Source organism: Mus caroli, unplaced genomic scaffold, assembly GCF_978045245.1.
Source record: "Mus caroli unplaced genomic scaffold, Mus_caroli_1 scaffold_6, whole genome shotgun sequence".
In the NCBI taxonomy this organism is placed as follows: domain Eukaryota; kingdom Metazoa; phylum Chordata; class Mammalia; order Rodentia; family Muridae; genus Mus; species Mus caroli.
This window is the reverse complement of record NW_028227261.1, coordinates 148,096,330-148,119,001: the sequence shown is the minus strand read 5'-3', so window position 1 is coordinate 148,119,001 and position 22,672 is coordinate 148,096,330. Positions and strand designations below refer to the sequence as shown.

The window sequence follows — 22,672 nt, the reverse complement described above, 5'->3', positions numbered from 1 at the left end:
CAAATGAACAACAATGCACAGGTAGACAGTGTCTTACAAAAGGCCACCAGATAGGACTCTGGTCTTCCAGCAATGAGAAAATATTTCCACAACACAAAGAAAATTATGCAGAAATGCCAACATGATCATTTATGCTTTAAAATGACTATCAAAGTCTGCATAAGATGGCCACAATCTGTCACAGTACCAAACAATTGCATGTTACCTTGGATACAAGGCTGGCTCTGTATGCTGCTAGCTGCTTCAGGTATTCCTTCTTTGCAGCCTCGGTTTTCTTCTTATAGACCTGTGACAACAACAGAAAGTCTTAAATTAGACTGTGTATCTACTTTTGTTTCAAGGGATGGAAAAGATGGAATGGTAATCGTACACACATATGGATAGGAGCTAGAGAAAGTACCCAAGGAGCTAAAGGGGTCTGCAACCCTATAGGTGGAACAACAATATGAACTAACCAGTACCCCCAGAGTTCATGTCTCTAGCTGCATATGTTTCAGAAGCTAGCCTAGCCGGCCATCAGTGGAAAGAGAGGCCCCTTGGTCTTGCAAACTTTATATGCCTCAGTACAGGGGAACACCAGGGCCAAGAAGTGGGAGTGGGTGGGTAGGGTGTTGGTGGGGGGGGGAGGGTAAGGGGGACTTTTGGGATAGCATTGGAAATGTAAATGAAGAAAATACCTAATAAATAAAAAAAAGAAAAAGGAAAAAAATAATATACAGCTCTCAAAGAGTATGTTTTCTTCCTAATACAGGTTTGAAAGAAGAATGAAGATAGACTGTTAGAAGAATGAACATTGTAACATTTTCTCATTTTTTTCAGAACGTGTACAAGAGGGTTTGAGTGTGGGAGTATTGGCAGCATTGATGAAGGCTTTCTGAAAAACCTTACCCAGAATAAGATGTTCCCATTTGTACAGAAGACAGGCATTCAAGAGTACAGTAATACTCTAATATGTGTGGTTCATGACAAACATAAAACTGAGATGAAATTTAAGGATGATGTCTCTTATCTGGTAAGAAGACCAATGGTCAGGCATTGGTATTTGTGGGTTCATCAGAATTTTAAGAGCCTCTAGGCTACATTTCCAAGGATTCAGGTGTCAGCAGCAGCAGACAAGGGTACTCTCAGGACTGGAATGGGGATGGCAAGTGGCTAGGGACACAACCTGCCACGTTCTATCACCTACATGTCATTCTATTCCAATAGAAACATGGACTACAGCCATGGGGCCCTCATAAAAAGTTTTCTGTAATGGACACTGACAAAGGCTTGAAAACAAATGTAAAAGCAGAGACTACTCATTGGGATCTGACAAGTGACCAGCTCCTGTGTGCCAGAGGTCACTGTGGGCCACTTAAACAGGGGAAGAGGCAGGGAAGAAGTGGGGGTAAGCTAGGGCACAGACAGGTTTACCCTCTGCCCTGAGGCTGCATTTCAAGGTTCCATAGTTATGCAATCTTTTAAAATCAGCCCAAATGAACAAAATGATCTTCAGCGTTTACTGTGGAAATGAAAACGCATTGGCTCTGCTGTGACTATTAACCAGAGTCAGGTAATATTGAGAAGTGATATAGAGTCCGTTGGAGCAGATAGGTGGGACTGTGTCTAAGGCCAAACACCTGGCAGCTGGCAGCAGAGGGCACGGTTCTCTTCTAGTGAAAGTGGTTTGCTGAGACCAGAGTACAATTCTGAGACTCGAGATGGGAAAACTATGATTGACTCATGAATATTTTAACTCCAACAGATCTCCAGGTAAACAAACTACTGTGCTAGAATAACTGGACCTATAAAATGAATGTGATTACTCCCTTCTAGGGAGGTATGCAGTGTTGACTTTCACAACTAGCTAGAATTTTATATAGTAAAAACTAATTAAGGTGAGGAATTGTTAATCAGTGCAATATTATCATTGATCAGTCTATTACCTTGACTAAATAAGAAACTAAAGAAAATTAGAAATCTGATTTAGGAGCTCTGTTATTGTTCTTAGTAAAAAAAAAAAAGTTGAGTGATATATCTTTTGATTGAAGCACAAAAGTGTCGTAGATTTATAGGACTATCAGTTCAAGTCCAGAATCTTCTGTGGAAATTCTTGAGTGAATACAAATGACGGTTCTGTTGAGTTTTGGATGCTTTCATTTTAAACATTATGACCCATATTGGTTCAATCACATTTAGAAGACAAGTGCTTCTGATCTCTATTGATTTATTCCTTCTTTTCCCTGTGCGAAAGATTACTCTCACTAATTTTGCCTTCAGCCCATTTCTCCATGACATAATTTGTATATAATGGCTTTAAGCAACCCTTTCCGCTTACTACCTTAAGGTGGTTCCTGGTAGGAGCTGGAGTGATCGCTCAGTGGTAAGAGTGCTTGCAAACAACTATGCAAGCTTGTTTTGAGTCCCCAGGTCCCATGCAAATTGTTCAGCATGTGACCCTACCCATCAAGGGGTAGAGGCAAGGGCATCCAGAAGGGTGAGCTTGCTGGCCAGGCAACCCAGCAGGAATGGCAAGTTTCCTGTTCAGAAAGGCTTTGTCAAGGCAATAAGGCAGAAGATGATAGAGGAAGAGACCCAAAGTTCTCTGATTTCTGCATGCACACATAGGGGCATATTTGCCTACACATTCATGTGCATGCATGCACAACACCCCCCCACACACACACTCACAAGCACACACATACACAAATGTTTTTGAGAGGTATTTTCTCTTATATACACTGACATCTTAGAAAAATATGAAAAAATATTCAATAATTTTTTTAGTGTCCTAAATAATTGTATCATATTTTAATTAACATGCTATACTGTGCCTTCCATTAGTTAGGGTTCATTTAGCTTTTAGAGGGACTTATAATAAATATGGACCTCTAGGCTTGCTCAAAGTATTGTTTTCTAAGTAGCAAAGGTAAGATGGCCTGATTCTAGCATTTCCTGTCTTTTTTTTTTTCCCATTTGGTTTCTATTGAAAACAGCAACATGTAAGTATGTTGCTACCCTTTGTTGGGCTGCTGGCAGTAAATACCACACAAAGTGTTAACATTCCTACAATGTGTTGATTAACAACTAGGAGGGGGAGGCAGGTAACTGTCACCCTTCATGCTGAACATAAGGCCTGGTCCCATCCCAGGATCAATGCTGTTACGGGATACCTGACTAGCATTCAGACATCCCAGTTTCACAAATGGCTCCCCATTGGCTATTGATGATCGGCTATGTTGGGATCACTGTGTAAGTGCCTAAACACCACTTTAGGGAAGAGTAAACTCATCACTTCACATTATGTGGATTGATGGGTCCACACGTTCCCAAATAGCTGCAGATGTTCAGAGGGAGAATTCAAAGGGGGTTCATTTCAGGAGGTATATTTCTGTAATTGTGTTTAAAGGAGGGTAGCCCAGATCAGAGTGAGGTTGTCTGCCCGGCAATAATTAGACCCTCTACCTTTGAGAACTACCTAATGGTTCCAGTTCTACACACTGGGTATGTCTCTCTGATGCTGCTCTCTAAAGTTGGGCTAGGATGCTGTTTAAATTCTATATTAATGAAAGTGTCCAAAGAGAATGATATTCATATATAAGAATTCCACATGTAGAGGAAGTAGGGCAAATTCTAACTTTAAAAGGGACATTTCAAGATAACTGGTAAAAAGCCCCTGTAAGATATTTCAAAACTTCAAGTTATAGATGGAGAAAGCCCTTTATTTTCAGAAACCAAAGGGGTTGTAGGGTTGTATTCAGCAGTGAATGATAACTTCAGCAATCAAAAGCACAGACCTGGCCAGTGAGGATGGGTCTGATTTATGTCAAAGTTAAGTTTGGGAAAGACATAGTTTCTCTCAGGAAAGACAAATATTTTAAAGGTATGTGATTCATACAGTAAATATTAGTGTTCTGCTGAGCTACAAAATGGCTTCCAAATGGGCCACAGCTGTTTGAAATAAAGTACAAAGATGGCCAGAAGAGGATTCAAAAATCATAATATATCATTTATCATTTCCTCAGCTCATCTAAACACTTTTGAATTCATCCTTCCTTAACATAGTTATATGCTGTGGTTTGTTATTCCAAGAAAGCCACCATTTCCTATCTAAGCATCGCATCTTGTTGGTTAAACTAAAACATGTATAATAGCTAACCCAAAACACACTTAGACATCAGATAGCAGTTCTGGAGGACACAAATCCTGCTCATAGGACCCTGTGATTCACTGAATGATCTAAATATCACTGAGTACAAGCGTTTTTATAGGCTGATAATCCCTAATTAAAATCAGCACTTCAACGGCAGTGACTATGACACACTTATCCAGAATAAAAATGCAATGTAATCTGTCAGTTCACTCTTGCGTTCTTCTTTCCCAAACAACCTATCCAGCTCACAGAGAAAAGCAACAGCTTAAAACTACTTGATAATTCCCTCTTCCTTTCTTCTCTCTAGCTCTGGGCTGTAATCGCTAGTCAGTTTACTTCAACAGTTGTTAGAGTCATAATTAGAAGAAAAGGTGCAAAATTCTTCTTATTCTGAATTCTATTCAAACCTTATTTAAAAGCTGACAAGGTGCTTTCTCTTTTGGTTAAACACAAATGTATTTTTTTCCACTACCATTTCTTATTTATGGAAAATGCTTTGCCACAGAATTATGTATGAAGAAGAATAACTTCATCACAATTCTGGAGATACCTCTATAGCAACTTCATCTATATCTAATGATATAGTGATATCACTTTCAGGGATGATGCCCTTTAGATCAGTCGGAGAAAGTGTGTCAGTATTTTGCATGCAACTTGGTCCTTAAACATGGCTACCTATCTATTTTGTGTAACTTGCTCAGCATCTTTATAAGGACACTCTAACTGGAAAAATTTCATAAGTTTGTATTTTGAGGACTGAAAACATTAAATGATATGACAGAAATCTTGCTGTTGATTCCTTTTGGAGATTGTTTGATACACCTGAAGGGTTTTGGCCATGTTGATGCCATCTGTTCCTGGCTACTAGGCACCAGAAATGGGCAGCTTGGCTTTAGAAATGGTTGCAGAACATATCAACTGATTTATTAAATGAAGAGGACTCACTAAGCACTATGTTGTTAATTAATTACTCTTAACTAACAGGCTGACTCCTATGCGCCTAAAGTAGCATGACACATGAAGGGTACGAACACCAAGTAGCAGCAAAGTCATGCTTTGGCTGCATGCCTCTTGTCATTGTCCTCATCAGGCTCTTCCTTTTGTAGTTCCTCTAAAAAGAATGTTGCCTTGCTATTATTCCTCCTGTTTCACAGAACAGGAAATACAGACACAATAAACAATACTCTATGGCAGAATTAGAAGTGAATCAAAGCAATATGGTATCAAAGGTTCATTTGTGTTTGCTCATGGCTCCCCCTAGATATGAAAATGCCTTCAGATGAGCCTTAAAATTCGTAACTGTAAGGTCTGGTCTATTTCTCATGATAGAAGTCCAGCATTCAAAGCAGTGTCTAATACATAGTAGGTGCTCAGGAAACACAGTCAGACATCAGCAAATGATAGGACAGTATTCTAAGAAATGTGCTGGCAGGTGGTGCTGTTATGGTGTTGACAAAACTGCACTTACACAATACAGTAGCTGCAATGGCATTAGGCTGTATCATTGCACAAACTGCATCTTCTAAATTAAAACACACATCAATGGAAACAGAGAATTTGATAGATATGCAACTTGTCCCAAACATATGTACAAATGAAGAGTTGTAACAGACTTGAAGGAATGAATATCAACTGGAGTTATTTTCTCATCCAAGTTATGGAAACATTTAAATGAATTATTAACTCTTACTGTGTATAGATTATAAATATTCAAATACCTGAATTACACATGTTTATATTCATAGTGCCAATACATGTTTTTACATACATTGGATAGGTAAAGCAATAGGTTCATGCAGAAATCTCAGCACTATACCCAAGTACACAAGGCAACACTGACACACACACACACACATACACACACACATAACCTGGCTTTAGAAGTAAAATGTGCTTAATATTTCAAGTTATAATCTAATTGCCGATTTGTAATTTTCTGTGAATATAAATTTTGCTTACATGCTTTGGTCTTTATTATTTTTTGCTAATTAAATTTTTCTTTATATATTATTTGAATATTGTAATTTTTGAGAATAATTACTTTTTATCTTATTTTCTGTTTCTGAGTGTCCGTATATGATACCATGTGCTTCCATCATACCTATCCTTCCATGTCTTCTTCAGCTTCTCCTTTGCCCTTCCTGGCACCTCCCTAACAAATTCATAACCCTCTTCCTCTGTGTGTGTGTGTGTCAGTGCTGCCTTGTGTACTTGGGTATAGTGCTGAGATTTCTGCATGAACCTACTGCTTTACCTATCCAATAACCTATCCAATATGCTTCATCTTTTAGAGAGTAGGAAACACACCATGTTTATATGTAAATTGTTAAGAAAAACTTACACCTGTTCAAATGCTATAGTATGGCAGGGTTGTCGTTAACCTTAAGTATGGTTGACATAAAATTCAAATTTTGTCCTACCTTAAGGAGCAAAGTCCCCAGTAGCATTTGTGTAGTGGGTGTCTGAGCAGTAACGAGGAGGAAATGATTGGATTCCATGGGCTCTGAGGATTTGTCAGCCGCTTCCTAAGTATAATTCTGGCTCTTCGTATCCCTGCTGCTTCTAATTTAGCAGGACAGGCTCATAATTGAAGCAAATTAACTATTTACAGTTGCCCCTTCTACCAGGGAAGAAGAAACAGCAGCAGGAAGAAGGAGGAAATGACACTCTTCCCACTTGTCAGATCTGCCCTTATATAAACACATTAACAGTAATTTCATGAGGCGTCAAACATAGGAATAAATACTGAGAGATAAAATAATGAGGTGCTGCTATTGAGCTGAACTGCTGGGGCTAATATCCTTGGATATGAATTATGCATCCCGAAAGAAGGCATATGCTACAGTATTCAAACATGTTCGCGGCAAGTGATGTCTGCTCATTAGGCTGTGCATCTCGAGGTAAATCTACTCTCTTCTTCCACGACAGGACTAGCATTTACAAAAATACACTCTCCAGGCACCCGTGGGCTGCGGTTTCCCCAAATCCAAATCCACCAAATCCAAATAGGCTTTCCACTCCATTTTTAGCATAACAGCATGTTTATTTAGCTCTTGGCTGCAGCTTTAAAGTCATTTAACGTAATGTAAACAAGAACATTTTGTTTGTAATTTGCTAAATGTCTTACAGCCCGACTGTGTCTCCAATTAGGAACTTAAGGTTCATTTAGTAATTTACATCTGGTTCTGATTTAAGGTGACTTTCCATGACTAAAAGGGACTCAAGAACCCTTTACAGCTCTGGGTCAACCTGTTCTGTTGGAAGCTGACCAGTCCTTTCATTTTATAGAGTTGGAATTGTATCGTCATCATGAGCTCAGGCCCTATACCATAGTGATCAGAACCAGAGCATCCCAAAGTCATGAAGGGAGATGAAAAATGTAGATGGGACCTTGTAAAAAAAGGTGAGGGCTGCTGCAGTAAGGCACCACGATGCATGGGGATAGGAGTGTTAACTTATTTTTCTTCCTCTGCAGCCTCCAGTCAGGGAGAGAAAAGTAGCAAACCCCAGAATCACAGCAATACTTGTGTTTTATCCCCCTTCTCCATCTGGTGTCTTTTAAACAACTTGGTATGCTTCTGAAATGGGTTCTTCCTTGTTGGAAGAGTCATTAGCATTTAAAACCCCCGGTTGGAATCCGAAGCACTGTTTTCTCTGCATTCCAGATTCAGCATTGTCTTCCCAAGTATTAAAATGGAGCCTTCTCTGAGCTGTGGAGAGTGCTCAGCATCTTTGGAGGGAAGGATTCATGGGGAAGGGTTGTTTTCCTTGACCACAGTTGTTACTCCTCTTGCCTTCCTTTCAAGTTCTCTGCATTGACAGAGTATTTGCAGAACCAAAGAACACACAGCTTCTCATTCACCATGGATTCTAAAAATTAAAGATCTGTCCTCCATGCTGCATTTCCATCCCTGCCTCAACTCCACACTGAGCAGGCATGGGATGGAAACACAGTGTTCTATTAGGTGTGTTTCTTCTGGTTGGCAGAAAGCTATTTATTTGTAATCCCGATAACGATGTTTTCCTTTAAATGTTGTAATTTTCCAAGTTCCGAATAAGTCACTGATAACTCTATCCACCTCCCTCTGTTTGTTTTTATATTGGTAGCTGCTCACAATTGTGGGCTATTATGACAACAGGGTTTTCAAACAACTACAGCACATGAAATCTCGACCTCCTACCCTAACTGCCTCCACAACCTAAAACAATCCTGTGGACTTGTCCAAACTAATTTAGGAGTGTTCCTTTAAAAGTGCAGAGCAGTAAGTAGGCTCCCCAAGTTGGAATCTTAAATGAGAGTTGAGTGCAATTACTTTAACGTTGAAGCAGATATTATAGTGAGTTGGCACAACGAGTCAACATTAAGACAGGCTGAACAGGTGGCAATGCAGCAGATAGAACATTCTGGAATAATTCCACGATGGTGTTTGGAAGCTCCAGAGTGCCTTTTGGGCAGGCATGTTTGCCACACTGGCATCTCCTGCAAACATTCAGTGATAGGCTGCCACAGAACAGCAGAGCAGCGGCCAGGCCACCGGATGCCATCCCTTCTCAGATGCCCAGATGGGTGTAGGCCTTATGTGTGTTGTAGTGTAGCATCATAATCCAGTTGTTGGAGAGTAATGTACAGTCTCTGTCTTTATTAAACAAGAGCATCTTTAAAGGAAAAGAATCAGCTCTCCTGGATTCCTGCTACAACAGGGAACATCAGGCTCAGTATCTCAGCGTAACCTTAATTGCTCACAATACCTTGTTTGGGTGACTCTCAAAAAAGTACTCAAATTTTAAAATACTTACTTCCTTCAAGAAATATAATGTGATAATATTTTCTTAGACAATCTCGACTTAAAGATTATTATTTAGTAGATTTGATTCTTGTACATGAATCATATTGTCAACTATTGTATAATTATATCCTTTATTTATCAATGAATTTTCTTTCAACACCTCAACTACTTCCGTAATTGAGACCCAAGGGGGTAGACACATTTTGAGGTCTTTTTTTCTTTTCTTTTCCTAAAACTCTCTCTGTGAAGATCGGGGTTGTCTCAAACTCCAGAGATCCTCCTGCTTCTGCCTCTGGAGTGCTGGGATTAAAGGTGTGTCACCAATGCCTGGCTTTGAGTTAGTTATTGAATGAGAAGAAAAACACAAAAGAGAAAAGGGAAAATACCTTGACATTACAAGTATTTGATTAAGAAGTCTTGGCTATTATAGTATAAGCCTAGAAACCTAGAGCAGGGAATGGGAGTAATGTCCCCCTTTAAGTTGATAAGAGCTCTTCTACTCTCTCTTCCCCCCCTCTCTCTCATATGCATAGACAGTAATCACAGACACATAGTTTCCTTATACAGCTAGGCAAAAAGCATGTTAAAAGCTATTTTAATGCTCCCTTGTTACTTTAAAATACAAATCATCATTGTAATAGAATTAGTAGACAAAACTTGGCTCTTTACTCTTGGAATTATCTGGTTTTGGTTGTATGGGCATTATTTTATTTTTTTCCAAAAGAAATAGTACAGATGGCAATTTTTACATTGTTAATGCAAAGGACAGCTCCTGGGCTGTAAAAAGTCTTTATAGATTTCTCTCTTAAAAACCCTGGTTTTGAATATAGGAGAGTCTTAGGACTACTGGGACCCAGAGGCATGTAAGAAAAGGCGACCAAGTGTTAGGTAGAGAAAGTGATGCTTTTGAAAAACACAGAAGGCAAGGTGGAACAAAGAGCAAACATGTATATCTTCTGAGGAGCAAGGGTTGCTGTGCACAACCCTGATGATAAGGCCTCTCTGGAACTTCCTCTGGGAAATTTATTCTCAGAGAAGAGGAGGACAGGGCATGATGCTCAGAACATTTCCAAGAGTACATGGAAGATTAGCAGAACAGCAGAATAGCCAGGCATGGACATGACATTGCTCAGAGAATAGACATTGTTCAGAGAATAGGGCCAAGGGCTAGCCTTTCTCATCCATTCGTACTTTGGCCATCATTCAGCAATTGGATGGGGGAGGGGCAGATAACTGGAGGGGAAGATACCTGTACAGTTCCATCCTCAATTGGAAACTTCATTTAAGATCTGAGAGTATGGAAAATAATTGATCTGAAATAGGGACCAGCTAAAAACTGTCTCCAAAATCCTGAAATGGTCATATATTAGGTGTCACTTACAGTGCAGCATTGCCTGGTCTATTAGCAATCACATGGCTATGTTAACTGAGTACACAGAGAGTTCACACCATATCTTTGTCACTTTTAAAGATGACTCTTAGCACCCAGAACTCTACAGGCCAGGTCTTGTTGACATTCCTCCCTGGCAATCTTGAAGGCACAAGAAAATGTGTATCAGGCTTCACATGTCTCAGAGGTAAAAAGCACTGACTGTTCTTCCAGAGTACTAGGGTTCAATTCCCAACACGTACATGGCAACTCACAACTGTCTGTAACTCCAGTTCCCAGGGATCTGACACCCTCAGGCAGACATACATGCAGGCAAAAATGCCAATGCACATGAAATAAAAATAAGTTAAAAATGAAAATGTGTATTAATTTCAGGTCATATAGGATAACTGACTTAAGGAGTTGGAGGTGCTGGGGAGTAGGCAAAGTAAGGTTTGTTTCTTGGCATTTGGTTTTTATCATTACAACCTTCGCCATTTTTAGGAGTTTTTCAGGAAGAGAACTGTAAGTTAAATGGCAAGTTCTCCTCATAGAAAGGCTATGTTCCAATGAAATAAGTATAGATTGCTTGTTCAGCATCTGGAGACCTGTTTATCTTGCTTGCTGCCAAATCTATTGTGTCGGGACAGTGCTTGGCAAATATATGCTCAAAAATTTTTGTCAAATAAATGAGTGAACTTAACTTTCCTGACTGTATTTCATAGATTTTGGACAATTCATTATAGACCTTTGAGTACTGAGTAGAAAAAAAGAGGAAGTAATTTAAATGTCATTCAAGAGTATAAACCCCCTTATAGTTACTGACATAAACTAAGGTTCCTCCAGAACCTAGACAGTTTTCTCTTTTCTTGTTTTTTAAAGTCTCAATCTCTCCCCTGCATATGTACATATGTGAGTATTCATGTGCATGCATGCATGTATGAATGTATGCATCCATGCAAGCATGTGTGCATATGTGTGTATGCATGTGTATGTGTGTGGGGGGGGGGAGCCTTGTGTGTGTCAAAGTGTATGTGTAGAGGTCAGAGGTCAGAGGTCAACCTCAGATGCTGGCCATGGCCTTCCATGTTGTTTGCAGCAAAGATTCTCTGTTGTTTTCTTCTGTGCATGCCAAGAATTCTGCTGACTCTGCCTTCCATCTCACTGTAGAAGTGCTATGATGCCAGGGCTGGCTTTATCGGAGCTCTCTTCCTTATGTGTTTAAACTCAGGTCTTCACATTTGTACAACAAGCACCTTACCTTTGTTTTAAAATACATTTCCCTGGACATGGTGAAGAGTCAAATGTAATCTTAACATATGATTAGTAGTGCAACAACTGTTTTTGCAATAGCTGGGTGTATGTCGTTATTTTGACAATTTATTTTAGTTATCATGATTATTAATGTTTGTGGCAATAATACTATATCATAACAATGACTATCTACCCTCTAGTTTAGACATAGAATTAATATTTTTTCATGTAGGTGAGCTCTCAGTGTGTGTGTGTGTGTGTTTGCACACACCCTCGTTAAGATTTCCTAGATGACTGCTGGTACTGCTGGCATCCCTCACACGCCGATCCCTAAGCATGGCCCCCAGTCACACCCTGGCCATCCATAAGGAAGGAAAGCAAAAGCATCTGTCTGGCCCCACTTACCACAGCCTAGAATATGAGCTAGATATATGTGAGGGTTAAATAACAGACCCTTGTGATCTGTAGGGAAGGGACAAGGATAAAAACAAACTTGAGGTTCATTTGCACCAAAGAGTTTGATGACAGGATAGTAAATAGCAAGCACCAAAGAGAGGTGTAGATAGCTTTCAAAGGGAAAACTTTTAGTCTATGCTCATATGGGCAACATTAAGAAGTGATGTAATCCTGGCTGGGCTATGTGGAAGTCCTTCCAAAAGACGGTACACTGTATAAACTTTGAAACAAGGGAAACTAACATGTTACTTAGGGGAGAGTATAAAGAGAGTACAAGATTAAATGGCTCTCTCTCTCTCTCTTTTCTTTCCTTTTTTTTTTTTTTTTTTTTTTTTCGGAGACAGGGTTTCTCTGTGTAGCCCTGGCTGTCCTGGAACTCACTTTGTAGACCAGGCTGGCCTCGAACTCAGAAGTCCGCCTGCCTCTGTCTCCCAAGTGCTAGGATTAAAGGCACGAGCCACCACTGCCCGGCTAAATGGCACTCTCTTAAAGTATGGTTCAGACAGGGGGCACTTTCGAAGTCATAGTTATGGTGTCTGACCAATTTCCCTGAGGTTCATAGAAGCGATCTCTGAAGCCCACACACACTGTCTGCCATCAAGCTAATTCCAGTGATGTTAAACGCTCTTACCTGTTTCTGTTCTTCTCCTAGGCCATCCCACATTGATGCCACAATCTTCGATACTTCACCAAAAGTAGCATTTGGATTTTGGCCCTTAATGGCAGCCTGGGTATCACGAAAGAACAAAGCATAGGCAGACACAGGCTTCTGGGGCTCATTAGGATCCTTCTTCTTCTTCTTCTTGGGAGTTTTTGGTTTTTTTCCCATATCAGAGGCAGGCCGCTTCTCTCCTCCATTGATCTGAAATAAAAATCAAGATGAGTTATAGAATAATTGAAAAAAATCAGTGGCTGAATCATATTGCTATTTACCCTTGACACATACTCAAAATGCCACCTAGACAACGTTCACCCAGAGGCCTTTCTAAGAATAGTAGGTAGTGATGGTGTAGTTTTACGCAGAAGTCTTCATAGTTTGTTTGGAATATAGCTCACTTTTAGAATGCTTGTCCAACATGTTCAAGGTCTTGGATTCGATCACTAGTACACAACAGAACAAAAAGACAATGTATCTTCACATTTTATGTGCCCTCCCTGCTCATCCTTTTCCCCCGTTCAATTTGTGTATCTATGCCCTGCCTAGTCAGAGCTTTGCCCAACTCTACTTCTTTCTGTAGATGTGCAGGGACTAAAGACATGTGATAATACATCTGTCTTTACATGAGTTCCAGGGATTTGAACTCAGATCCTAACAGTTATCAGCAAGTGCTACACAGTTAAATGCCACTCCTTACCTCACTTCACCCTTTCTTTGTCACTGTAGCTGTAAGAACAGCAACTTTCTCTTGTAGTGACTTTACTGACCTTGTTCTTTTCCGGGGAGTTCTGCTTAGCTTCCTAATTATGACTTTATACACTGGGTCAGCAAGCTTAAGAAATAAATGGTTCTTGATTTTACACTTAGGTCTATAGATGTGGTTGGTGAGTGGGATGGGTGGGGTGAGGGTGGGAATCCAGCAATGCTTATGGTTTTGACTGGCTTAGAATCTGGGTCACTCTTATCGAGGGAAATTTTCTGTAATGCGGGGAATAATTCTATAATCAACACCATCCTGTGTGGGCTTCATGAGCCCTGTGATGGCAATGAATGCTTAAATTTGTAAGATGAGTTACAACCTTTTTACAGTTCAACAATCTATGAGTACCATATTGAAGAGTGTACCCCAAAATATCTAGATTCTAGAGATTTCTAGAATCAATTAGAACAATTTAGAACAGCATTTTCTCCATTTAAAAATAGATTCCACCTTTTCCCACTGTTTTGAGGTAATTTAAATGGCTATTCTGACACACTTAGGAAAGCTATACCACCAGTGTTTAAGGTACGTACATGTGAATAACATAATTGTTGCTAAGTAAAGGTGATGTTACTTAACCCATCTCTGTAAAATGAGGATTCTGGTAGTATTTCTTTTCACTTTTCAACTATAAAGTCATATGAAATTTCTGTATTTATATATATGTATACCTTCCAGTGCTAACTGGAAGAACCCTGTTCACAGGTGCCTGTCATACTGACCTAATTCCTATTTACACTATCTCCCAACAGTGGGCACTCTCACAGCTATTCTGACCTTTACCTTCTATGGCTGCTGTGTATTTTTCCTACCTGTGGTTAACATATTCACATAGCATGCTTGGTACGATGTATGTGTAAAATCACTGCCCCCCCCCCATGCGGAGAAAGCATGTTCAATTAAGAGTTCTATGACTATATCAGATGATCTAAATTCACGACCTCCCTTAGTTAGCCAACAGCTATGTTGCCTTTTTGAAATTAATTTTCCTGAGCACCCAATTTTCTACCATGAGTTAGTTTCAGATCAATTTTTATAATTACTGGAATGTATATACCTAAATATCTAAAAAGTTTAAAAGCCTATTCAAATACAAATGATGACACACTTAAAACCTTAAAAATTAACGTATCAAGGAAATGCAAAACATCCTCTTCATATTTGATATGTAAAGTCAGTTTGAAAGACTTATTTGTTCAAGTACAGTAAAAAACAGGAAACAGGCTTAAAGTGAATTCTTTGGCTTTGTATTCACTTGAGAAGAATAGAAAACTAAGAAGGATAGATAATAAGATGACAACTGACTATTGAAAACTGATGGTTTCTAGGAGGGGGGACAGCTGATTTTCTACAGGGATTTGGCTCCCAAGTCTGTATCCACTCTCTACTACAGTGTCCTACATTCTTGAACTTGCAAGTAGCACTTAGTGGACTTGTGCATTTCAAAAGAATACATAAAGTTGGGAGGTGTGGTGATTTGAATAAGAACACCCCAACTGGCTCATATATTTGAATGTTTGGTAACTGGAGAGTGTAACTGAAAAAAAGAATTAGAAAGATAGGAGGAAGGCTCTTGACAGAGGAAGTGTGTCATTGGGAGTGGGCCTTGGGGTTACAAAAGCCTATTTCAAGCCAAGAGTCTCTGTCTTTCTGTTGCTTACAGATCTGGATGTAGAACTACTTTTCTAGCAACAGGTCTCCCTGTGTGCTGCCATGCTCCCATTGTGATGACAATGGACTAACCTCTCAAACTGCAAGCACACCCCTAATTAAATGCTTTCTTTTATAAAAATTGTCTTAGACATGGTGTCTGTTCACAGCAATAGAATAGTGACAAAAACAGGAAAGAAAGAGAGGGAGGGGACAGGAGAGGGATTAGAGGAGAGAATGGGGAAGTTTATCAGTGCACACTATATACATGTATGAAATTCTTGAACAATGAAAAATAAACAATTTTTAAAAAAGTAAAGAGTGTTCTGCTAGAAAAAAATAGAAGTTGGCTATTCTGAAAATATCTACTCCACAAACTCAAAGAACCTCATGATGACATGATGCTCTGAACCAAGTTCCAAAGCTCATGCAGATTAACACTGGTCTATAACTTCTCCGGTTTGAATCTTAAGAGGTGAGTTTGGGAAACTTCTGGACCCCATCCAATTCTGTTAGAAGAGATAGTCATTAAATACGGTTTCCCACTGGGCCTTCCTGAAGAAGCTTTAACAAATGCCCTGATGGACCTAGGCATGGGAAGCTGATCTCAGTCAAACCATCCAGTTCTATCTTATTACCTAACATAAGATACACTGAAAGAGAAATAAACTACCTTCTTCTGTCTGCTAAGGGGACACATTCTCAGTTTTCTCCTTTCTATAGCCAACTCCTCTAAGCACGTTTGTGCTGGCTATGCACTGTCTCTTGTCATAACTTCAGCTGCTTTCTACTCTTTTAGCTCTTCATAAAGTCACCAATGCCTTCACAGAACAATCTAGCTTCCCCAGAAAGGCTCTTCTCTTCTAGTCTTAGAACACACAGCTCCTGGATTCATCTCTTATTTTGCTGGAGTTGCTGGTTTTAGAGGAGTTTTCTTTGGTTCATCTTTTTCTACATGGTCCCTTAATGGCAGCTTTCTCTGCCAGGCTTTGTGCTGTAACTCTCTTCTTTCATGAGCCTCATAAGCACATAGGGTTTCTATGGCCATTTGTGGCTGGATAGTTGTTAGGTCTGTGCGTTCCTCATTTAACATGCATAGAAGCAACTGTTATTTGATGTTGTTTATCTAAACATCGTAATCATATCTCAAACTCATGTCAGGCTCTTTTAATGTATTAGTTGTTTTACCTAGATTTCTATCCACAGCAAACCATGAATTTCTAAGTACACATCAATGTCACATGGTTGCTGTGCCTTTTCTCAGCCCAAGTGGTAGAGCTACCAAGGTAGGGTCAGGTCTAGTTTTGTTTACTAGCACTTAAGTAGCTCCTGAAAAACACAGAAAGTATTTAAGAGTTGCTATAGTACTAGCATAAAATAATATACTATAAAGTAATACTTTGACAAGAAGGATGAATGAATGTCAGTAGAAGTGGTTTCTGTTACAGGAAATTACACACAGATTTGCATGAGCACTTAAGGATAATAAACAAATATGGAGCAAAAGGAAAAACATGAGTAGGCTTTCTTTAAAAAATATTTGAAATCTTCCTAGCAATTTCTTTGCACTATAGGATGTATCTTTGTGGTTTTCTTCCTTATAGTCACAGGATACAAGCATTCAGCTCTGGGTGACTTCAGATGATAGGACAGGAAGCACAACCACTCAGCAAGTAATGTTGTAGTATACTCTTAGGTGAGGTGGATGGTAGAAGTAATATTGTAGTATACTCTTAGGTGAGGCTGAAGGCAGAAGGATTGGGAGGAGCAGAGACAGGGGAAACTATGGTTGGGATGTAATGTAGGTAAGGAATACAAAGTAAACAACAACAACAACAACAACAAAACTAAGTCAGAGATTCTCTGGGTAAAAGCCCTAGCTGTCCTGAACCTCATTGGTAGACCAGGCTGGCCTGGAACTCACATAGATCCACCTCCGTCTGCCTCCTGAGTGCTAGGACTAAAGGTGTTCACCATCACTCCTAGCCAAGCATAAATATTTCTTCAAAAGAAAAAAAAAGAAAGGAAAGGTGATGATATGAAAATTAACATATGCTAAATGAAGAGTCTATCTGGAATTTATTTCTACTTATTATTAATGATGTTGTTATATATGGGGATAAGCCTATAGTGATAAAAGATGTAGAGATGTTGACTTTAAATTCATTACATTTCTTTTAATGAAAGTCTACACAGCAGGTACATTTACTTGAGGGATTGTTTATATAATAATAATTTAAGATTCTGACTTGTACTTCATGAACATTAGTAATGCATATAATTCTTTCAATAAGCACAGGTTCATTATTAAAGTTGCAGTTTGCGATACTTAGAAGTGCCAAGGTGACAAGTTAAAGAATTTGCTGTGAACATCCTTATTAACAACAAAACAGAACAAGCAAAAACTAAGAAGAAGAAAACAGAAATTGGTGACTAGTTAAAATCAAGTGGTGGATGTGTCAGTTATCTTGGCTGTAGTAATAATTTCGTAATGTACATATTACATCAAATTGTTATGTTATATATAATTTTATTGGTCAATCACGGCTTAATAAAGCTGAAAGTAAACGAGGGTGATTGTGGCATTTAGGAGCATATTTCATCAATGATGGCAATACTTAGAAATGGAATAAAGCACAGATAAGTAAGTGCTTATTCATAGGCAATACTACATATATCCATTTAAAAATTAATTAAAATAGTAATGATTGGATAAATTGAAATAATTAGGACTGTCAATTTTGTCAATCCTTTTCAAAGATAATCAAATGTCAAGAGACAAATCTATCATGTAACACAAATTTTTAATTAAAGGACATCCCCCCAAACTATTTAAATAATTTCTTTCCTCCACTGTTCAATATTGAGCCTGAACCAGAAGGACTCAGGCTTATTTCATTTTTAAGTTGGTTTTGTAATAAATATCTTCTTTGTCTTATAACAATACTCTACTTTCTGGGATGACTGAATAAGAAGAATCGGTAACAAAAAAACCCACTCTGATGTTGATTGAGCAGATTATCATTTGAAGCAATGCAGAGCATGCTCCAGAAAATCATAAGCTCACCCATACGAGCACCCTTTAGCTGTCTGGAGGTTTTCTAGACCTTCCTGGCTTGGTTTGTAGGGTTGGGCAGGGTGCATTTTGTCTTACTATCAGAGTTGTGTTTAACTAAAGGAAGTATTTCATGATCGCTGTCTCCATATTCTGAAGGCAAAGGAGACATGATATGTGTGCCATAGTGTATTCCTCTGGATCTTTGGGGATGCATCTGACATTCCTGAGGAATAGCAAGCTGTGAAGCTGGGTCTCACCCCTCTGAAGGCCAGACTATTCATAGTAGTACATCACCTTTCTTTTCCTCTGGTTGAACTAAGAACATATCCATCCACTTTCAGTCACCAACATGTTAAGTCTTCCATTTAGAGATGTACTCAAGTCACTATTGCTCACAACTGTCTGCCATGCATGGGAACTGACTGACATCTGAGAGCACCAATTAAAAAAATACCCATCCACTACTCATTACTAAAGATTCACTGTCCTTATTTCAATAATTAACCTATGTCATCAAAGCTCTCTTGGGTTGTAATCATCTGAAGACTCATAAAATTGCCTGCATGTAACTCAACTCAACTGTGCTTTGAGATAATGCCCTATTTTTCACTAGAGATATACATGAAGGTGGAAAGAATGAAATATCTTCACTTTTATAAAAATAAACGGCAATTTAGAGAGCATGGTTTATTAGGTTGCTCAGTGCTTTTGTATAAAAGATTATTTCCTGGATATGATGCTTTTTCTTCTTACGGTGTAAGAAAATAAAATGAAAGTTCAATCATGTGGCTTGATGTCTTCTGTATTCTAGTTCTTGGGTGGTGCTTCGTAAAGATGTCTGCCTCAGGATCGATCTCTGATGGCCAATTTGTATTTTCCACTGCTGTTCATAGAGAAACATGCAAAAGAGAGCTATCCTTCTAGAGTCTGTGTGATGTGCTGGGCTTTGTAAGGCCTGCTTCCCAGTGGTACTTTGTTCCTCCTGAGAGAAGCACAGGTCCCTATCCACATGCAAAGCTTTCTGGGAAAGGAGCATTGCTTCAATTTGGTCCATTTACTGCCAGTAATGGATTGTATTTTGCAAAGTACCTGACTCTTCTGACCGCAAAGTATTTAGAATGAACATAAAAGAATGATAAACATCAAAAAATTAGCTAAATGGATTTACAATATGACCCTGGGTATTGCCTGGCTTTATACATTTATGTATGAGAGCTTGTGATTTCATACCTTGACTTTCTAAGAAATTGTGGTTCTATAATCTGGGTATCACTGTCTCACAGAATATTCTAGAATGTTAATTATATTCTCTATCCTGTCCACAGGGTGGCTCCTACCTTCATATAGCTATAGACCACCTATATAAAGCTGGCACAACTGAGAGCTGAAAGGCTTTGAATTGAATATTAGTTGATTAAAGATAAATCTAAGCAGCCATTGATGACTGGTAGCTCTGTTTTATTGGATGGTAGAGAAGGGTTCAATGGGCACTACTGTAGAGTATTTATTAACTTACTAGGGTTCTGTAACTAGAGAGTAAAATTTAATTCCAGTGTGTTCCATTTAGAACACAGAAGAAGCCTTATTATGTACAAAATAAACTTTCAAATAAGCCAGGTACATTGAAAGTCAGAAGTCTTGTGAGTCTTGATGCCCCCCCTTCTGTTATGTAGTGTCTTTCATTGGTTCACCATACATTTCTGCTCTTCTGTTATGTAGTGTCTTTCATTGGTTCACCATACATTTCTGCTCTTCTGTTATGTAGTGTCTTTCATTGGTTCACCATACATTTCTAGTCTACGGTAGTCGACAAAGGTTCATCATTACAAGGCAACAACTTGAAATACATTTAAAGAGTATATGAAATCCATAGTAGCTAACAAGATGACTGAACTAAAGTAATAAATGCATCCCTGATTACCTACAGTGATTTCATACTTAAAGCACTAATGAATAAATACACTAAAATACATATATTTTACTCATAAATATTATACAAAAGCTTTCTCGGGTTGCATATTCTTTCTTTAACTTACTTAGGTGCATTTGTCATAATTCTACAATATCTTCAGGCTTCTGGTAATTCATCGCCTGCCATGTATTATTTCTTAGTTATAATGGTGCATTTAACAAACTTATCAAAGAAAATAATAATCTTTTAATTTAAAAGAAGCATGTGCTCAGAATGTTGTTTGGAGAATACTTCCTAGAGTACAACCATTTAGCATTATCAGGGAAAGAGAGCCAGGGGTGACGCTTAGTGTTGGAGTTCTTGCCTAGTATGCAGAAAGCTCAAGGTTTAATTCTTAGCACCACACACACACACACACACACACACACACACACACACACACACACACGAGCACACACATGATTATTAAGGAAAGAGAATCATTGATACTGAAGCATCTCTGGAGAAGTTAGAAATGTCTATAAGCATATTTAAAATAAACTGCCACAGCCCCAAAGCCTTTAATGGAGCCAGGAGAGCTTTTAATGCATACTATCTAGCAGTAATCGCTGCAGTTTAAAATAGATTTTAATCAAGCACCATCTGCATAATAGGCTGAACAAATGCATAGAACTCCACTTATAACTCTTATCATACAAAGTAAACACCGTAAAATCTTCACCACAGAAACAGCCACACCACAGCCAGTGTGGGATGTCCCGATTCCAAAACTGAAAATCCTGCTGCTTACATCCATTTTCTTTTCCTCCTATCAGGGGCTATCTAATCCCCTTATGAGAATAAATTCAAATAACCATGGAAAGTGAGCATCTAGTTACTGCAAAATCAGCAAGCCTGTAGCACTTCTTTCATTTTACAGTTGGGTTTATTATGTTCATTAAGAATACCACCATGTTCAATAACTCAACACATCAACTACAGGAAAACACGTAGAAAGGCCTTTTGTTTTGAAATGATTCACAACCGTGGGGCACTGTAGCAGTACCAGCCTATAAAGCAAATTCATTTTAAGGACCTTTGATTCAAACATAAAACAAAAAATGTAACCATGCACAGTTTTTAGATGAGTTTAGCAGAGACACCTGGGGGCCTTATGTGAAATATAAACTTTGGGCTACTGTCCAGAAAAACTGTTGTAAAGTGAGGTATGGTTGGCTATAATTACACATACCTAGTAGCCTTTAGTGACAGTCTCTGGATCACTGGATCCTTGCTCAATCTGTCTGAGTAGAGCAATATGCTTACTGCTTATTCCTCTGCACTGGGGCTGTTCTTTATAGAACACAAGCTGTGAAGGTAAGGGCCTGGGAGTAGAAACCAGGTGGCTAGGCCAAGCTTCATGTTATTTTTATTCCATGAATTATCAAACGTGCTCAGTCATCTAGAATATGTTTAAGAACATATGCTCTTTGAAAATACTACATTTTAGCATAACTTGTTTGAATATATTTTTAGAAACAATCATTTGACAGACTAAATTTTATCATCTTCCTGGTACTAGTTTGTTAGAATTACCATTAATGTGCGTGCATGTGTGTGTGTGTAGATATGGCAATGGATCTAATAACATTTAGCATATGTTAGAGGAGAAGGTCAGAAGACTGTCACCTAGAATTCCACCAATTTCTCTTTCCTGCCCTTCCCACCACAGTAAGTGACCTTGGGTATCATAAAGTATGTGGAAAGTAGTCGCTTGAACAGTGCAGCTTCATTGAGGTTGTCGTCCATGGTGGAATGCGATTTTTGGGAAGGTCTCTCTTTGGGGATCTTCCAGGATTTTGTAAGTAATCCTTTACCCATTCTCCTTAAGTAAACCCAGTTAGCTTATTGGTTCATTAAATTGGATTTTGATGGACTCTTAATTGGGTCTCTTGGTATCCTATCTGTAGTGAATAGATGTGTAATGTAAAGTTGACACAATAATAGATACATATAAAAATAAGCAAAGAACATTTAGTTAATTTAATTGACATGAGTCTAAGAACATGGCAATATCATACATATTAAATCATGCAAATTTTTGATGAGTAATTGAACAATAAAACATGCCAATATTGAAAATATCTAATTTCAAACCCTAACTTTAACTATTATGACTCATTTCTTGATAAAGTGATATGACATTTTTTTTCTAGAACTTTTTAGTTTTACTTAATGAGTATAGAAGATTGTCTAGGATTTTATTGTAGCCTGAGAAGCTCTTGATTGAAAAAACACTGCTAAAGACTAACTACTCTGAATGAGGCTCACTCTAGTTCATGGAAAAAGCACAAGAAGGAGAGTCACCAAGTCCCCACTTTTCTGACTCTACCTAGTATTTGAGAGCACATGCTCTAAGGAATCAGCAACTTAGTAAGAATGGCTTAAAGCAAAAGGTCTAAGAAAGGAGAGAAGCAGGAAGAGTACTAAGTCAGTGTTCAGTCAAGGTATTGCTGAAAAAGCTTTGCCTGGGCAAAGAGTCCAGGCCACAGAAGATAAATCTGAGGGCCCCGCAAGCAGGATGCTTATAGCAAGGGTCTGTTAAAGATTGTATAAAAGGATGAGCATCGTCCATCTCAAGGCTGGGGTAAGATAAT

General features: G+C 38.7%; 1 protein-coding gene across 1 annotated transcript in view; it reads right to left on the bottom strand.

Annotated features, from left to right (window-relative positions):
- The window catches only part of Tox (thymocyte selection associated high mobility group box), a 302,621-nt gene that overhangs the window by 24,466 nt on the left and 255,483 nt on the right, over positions 1-22,672 (bottom strand). Inside the window, exons 6-7 of the mRNA XM_029476656.2 lie at positions 12,630-12,860; positions 206-286 (exon numbers count right to left, since the gene is read on the bottom strand). Of these exons, the coding sequence (XP_029332516.1) occupies positions 206-286; positions 12,630-12,860 (312 nt within the window). The remainder of the gene's footprint in view (positions 1-205; positions 287-12,629; positions 12,861-22,672) is intronic.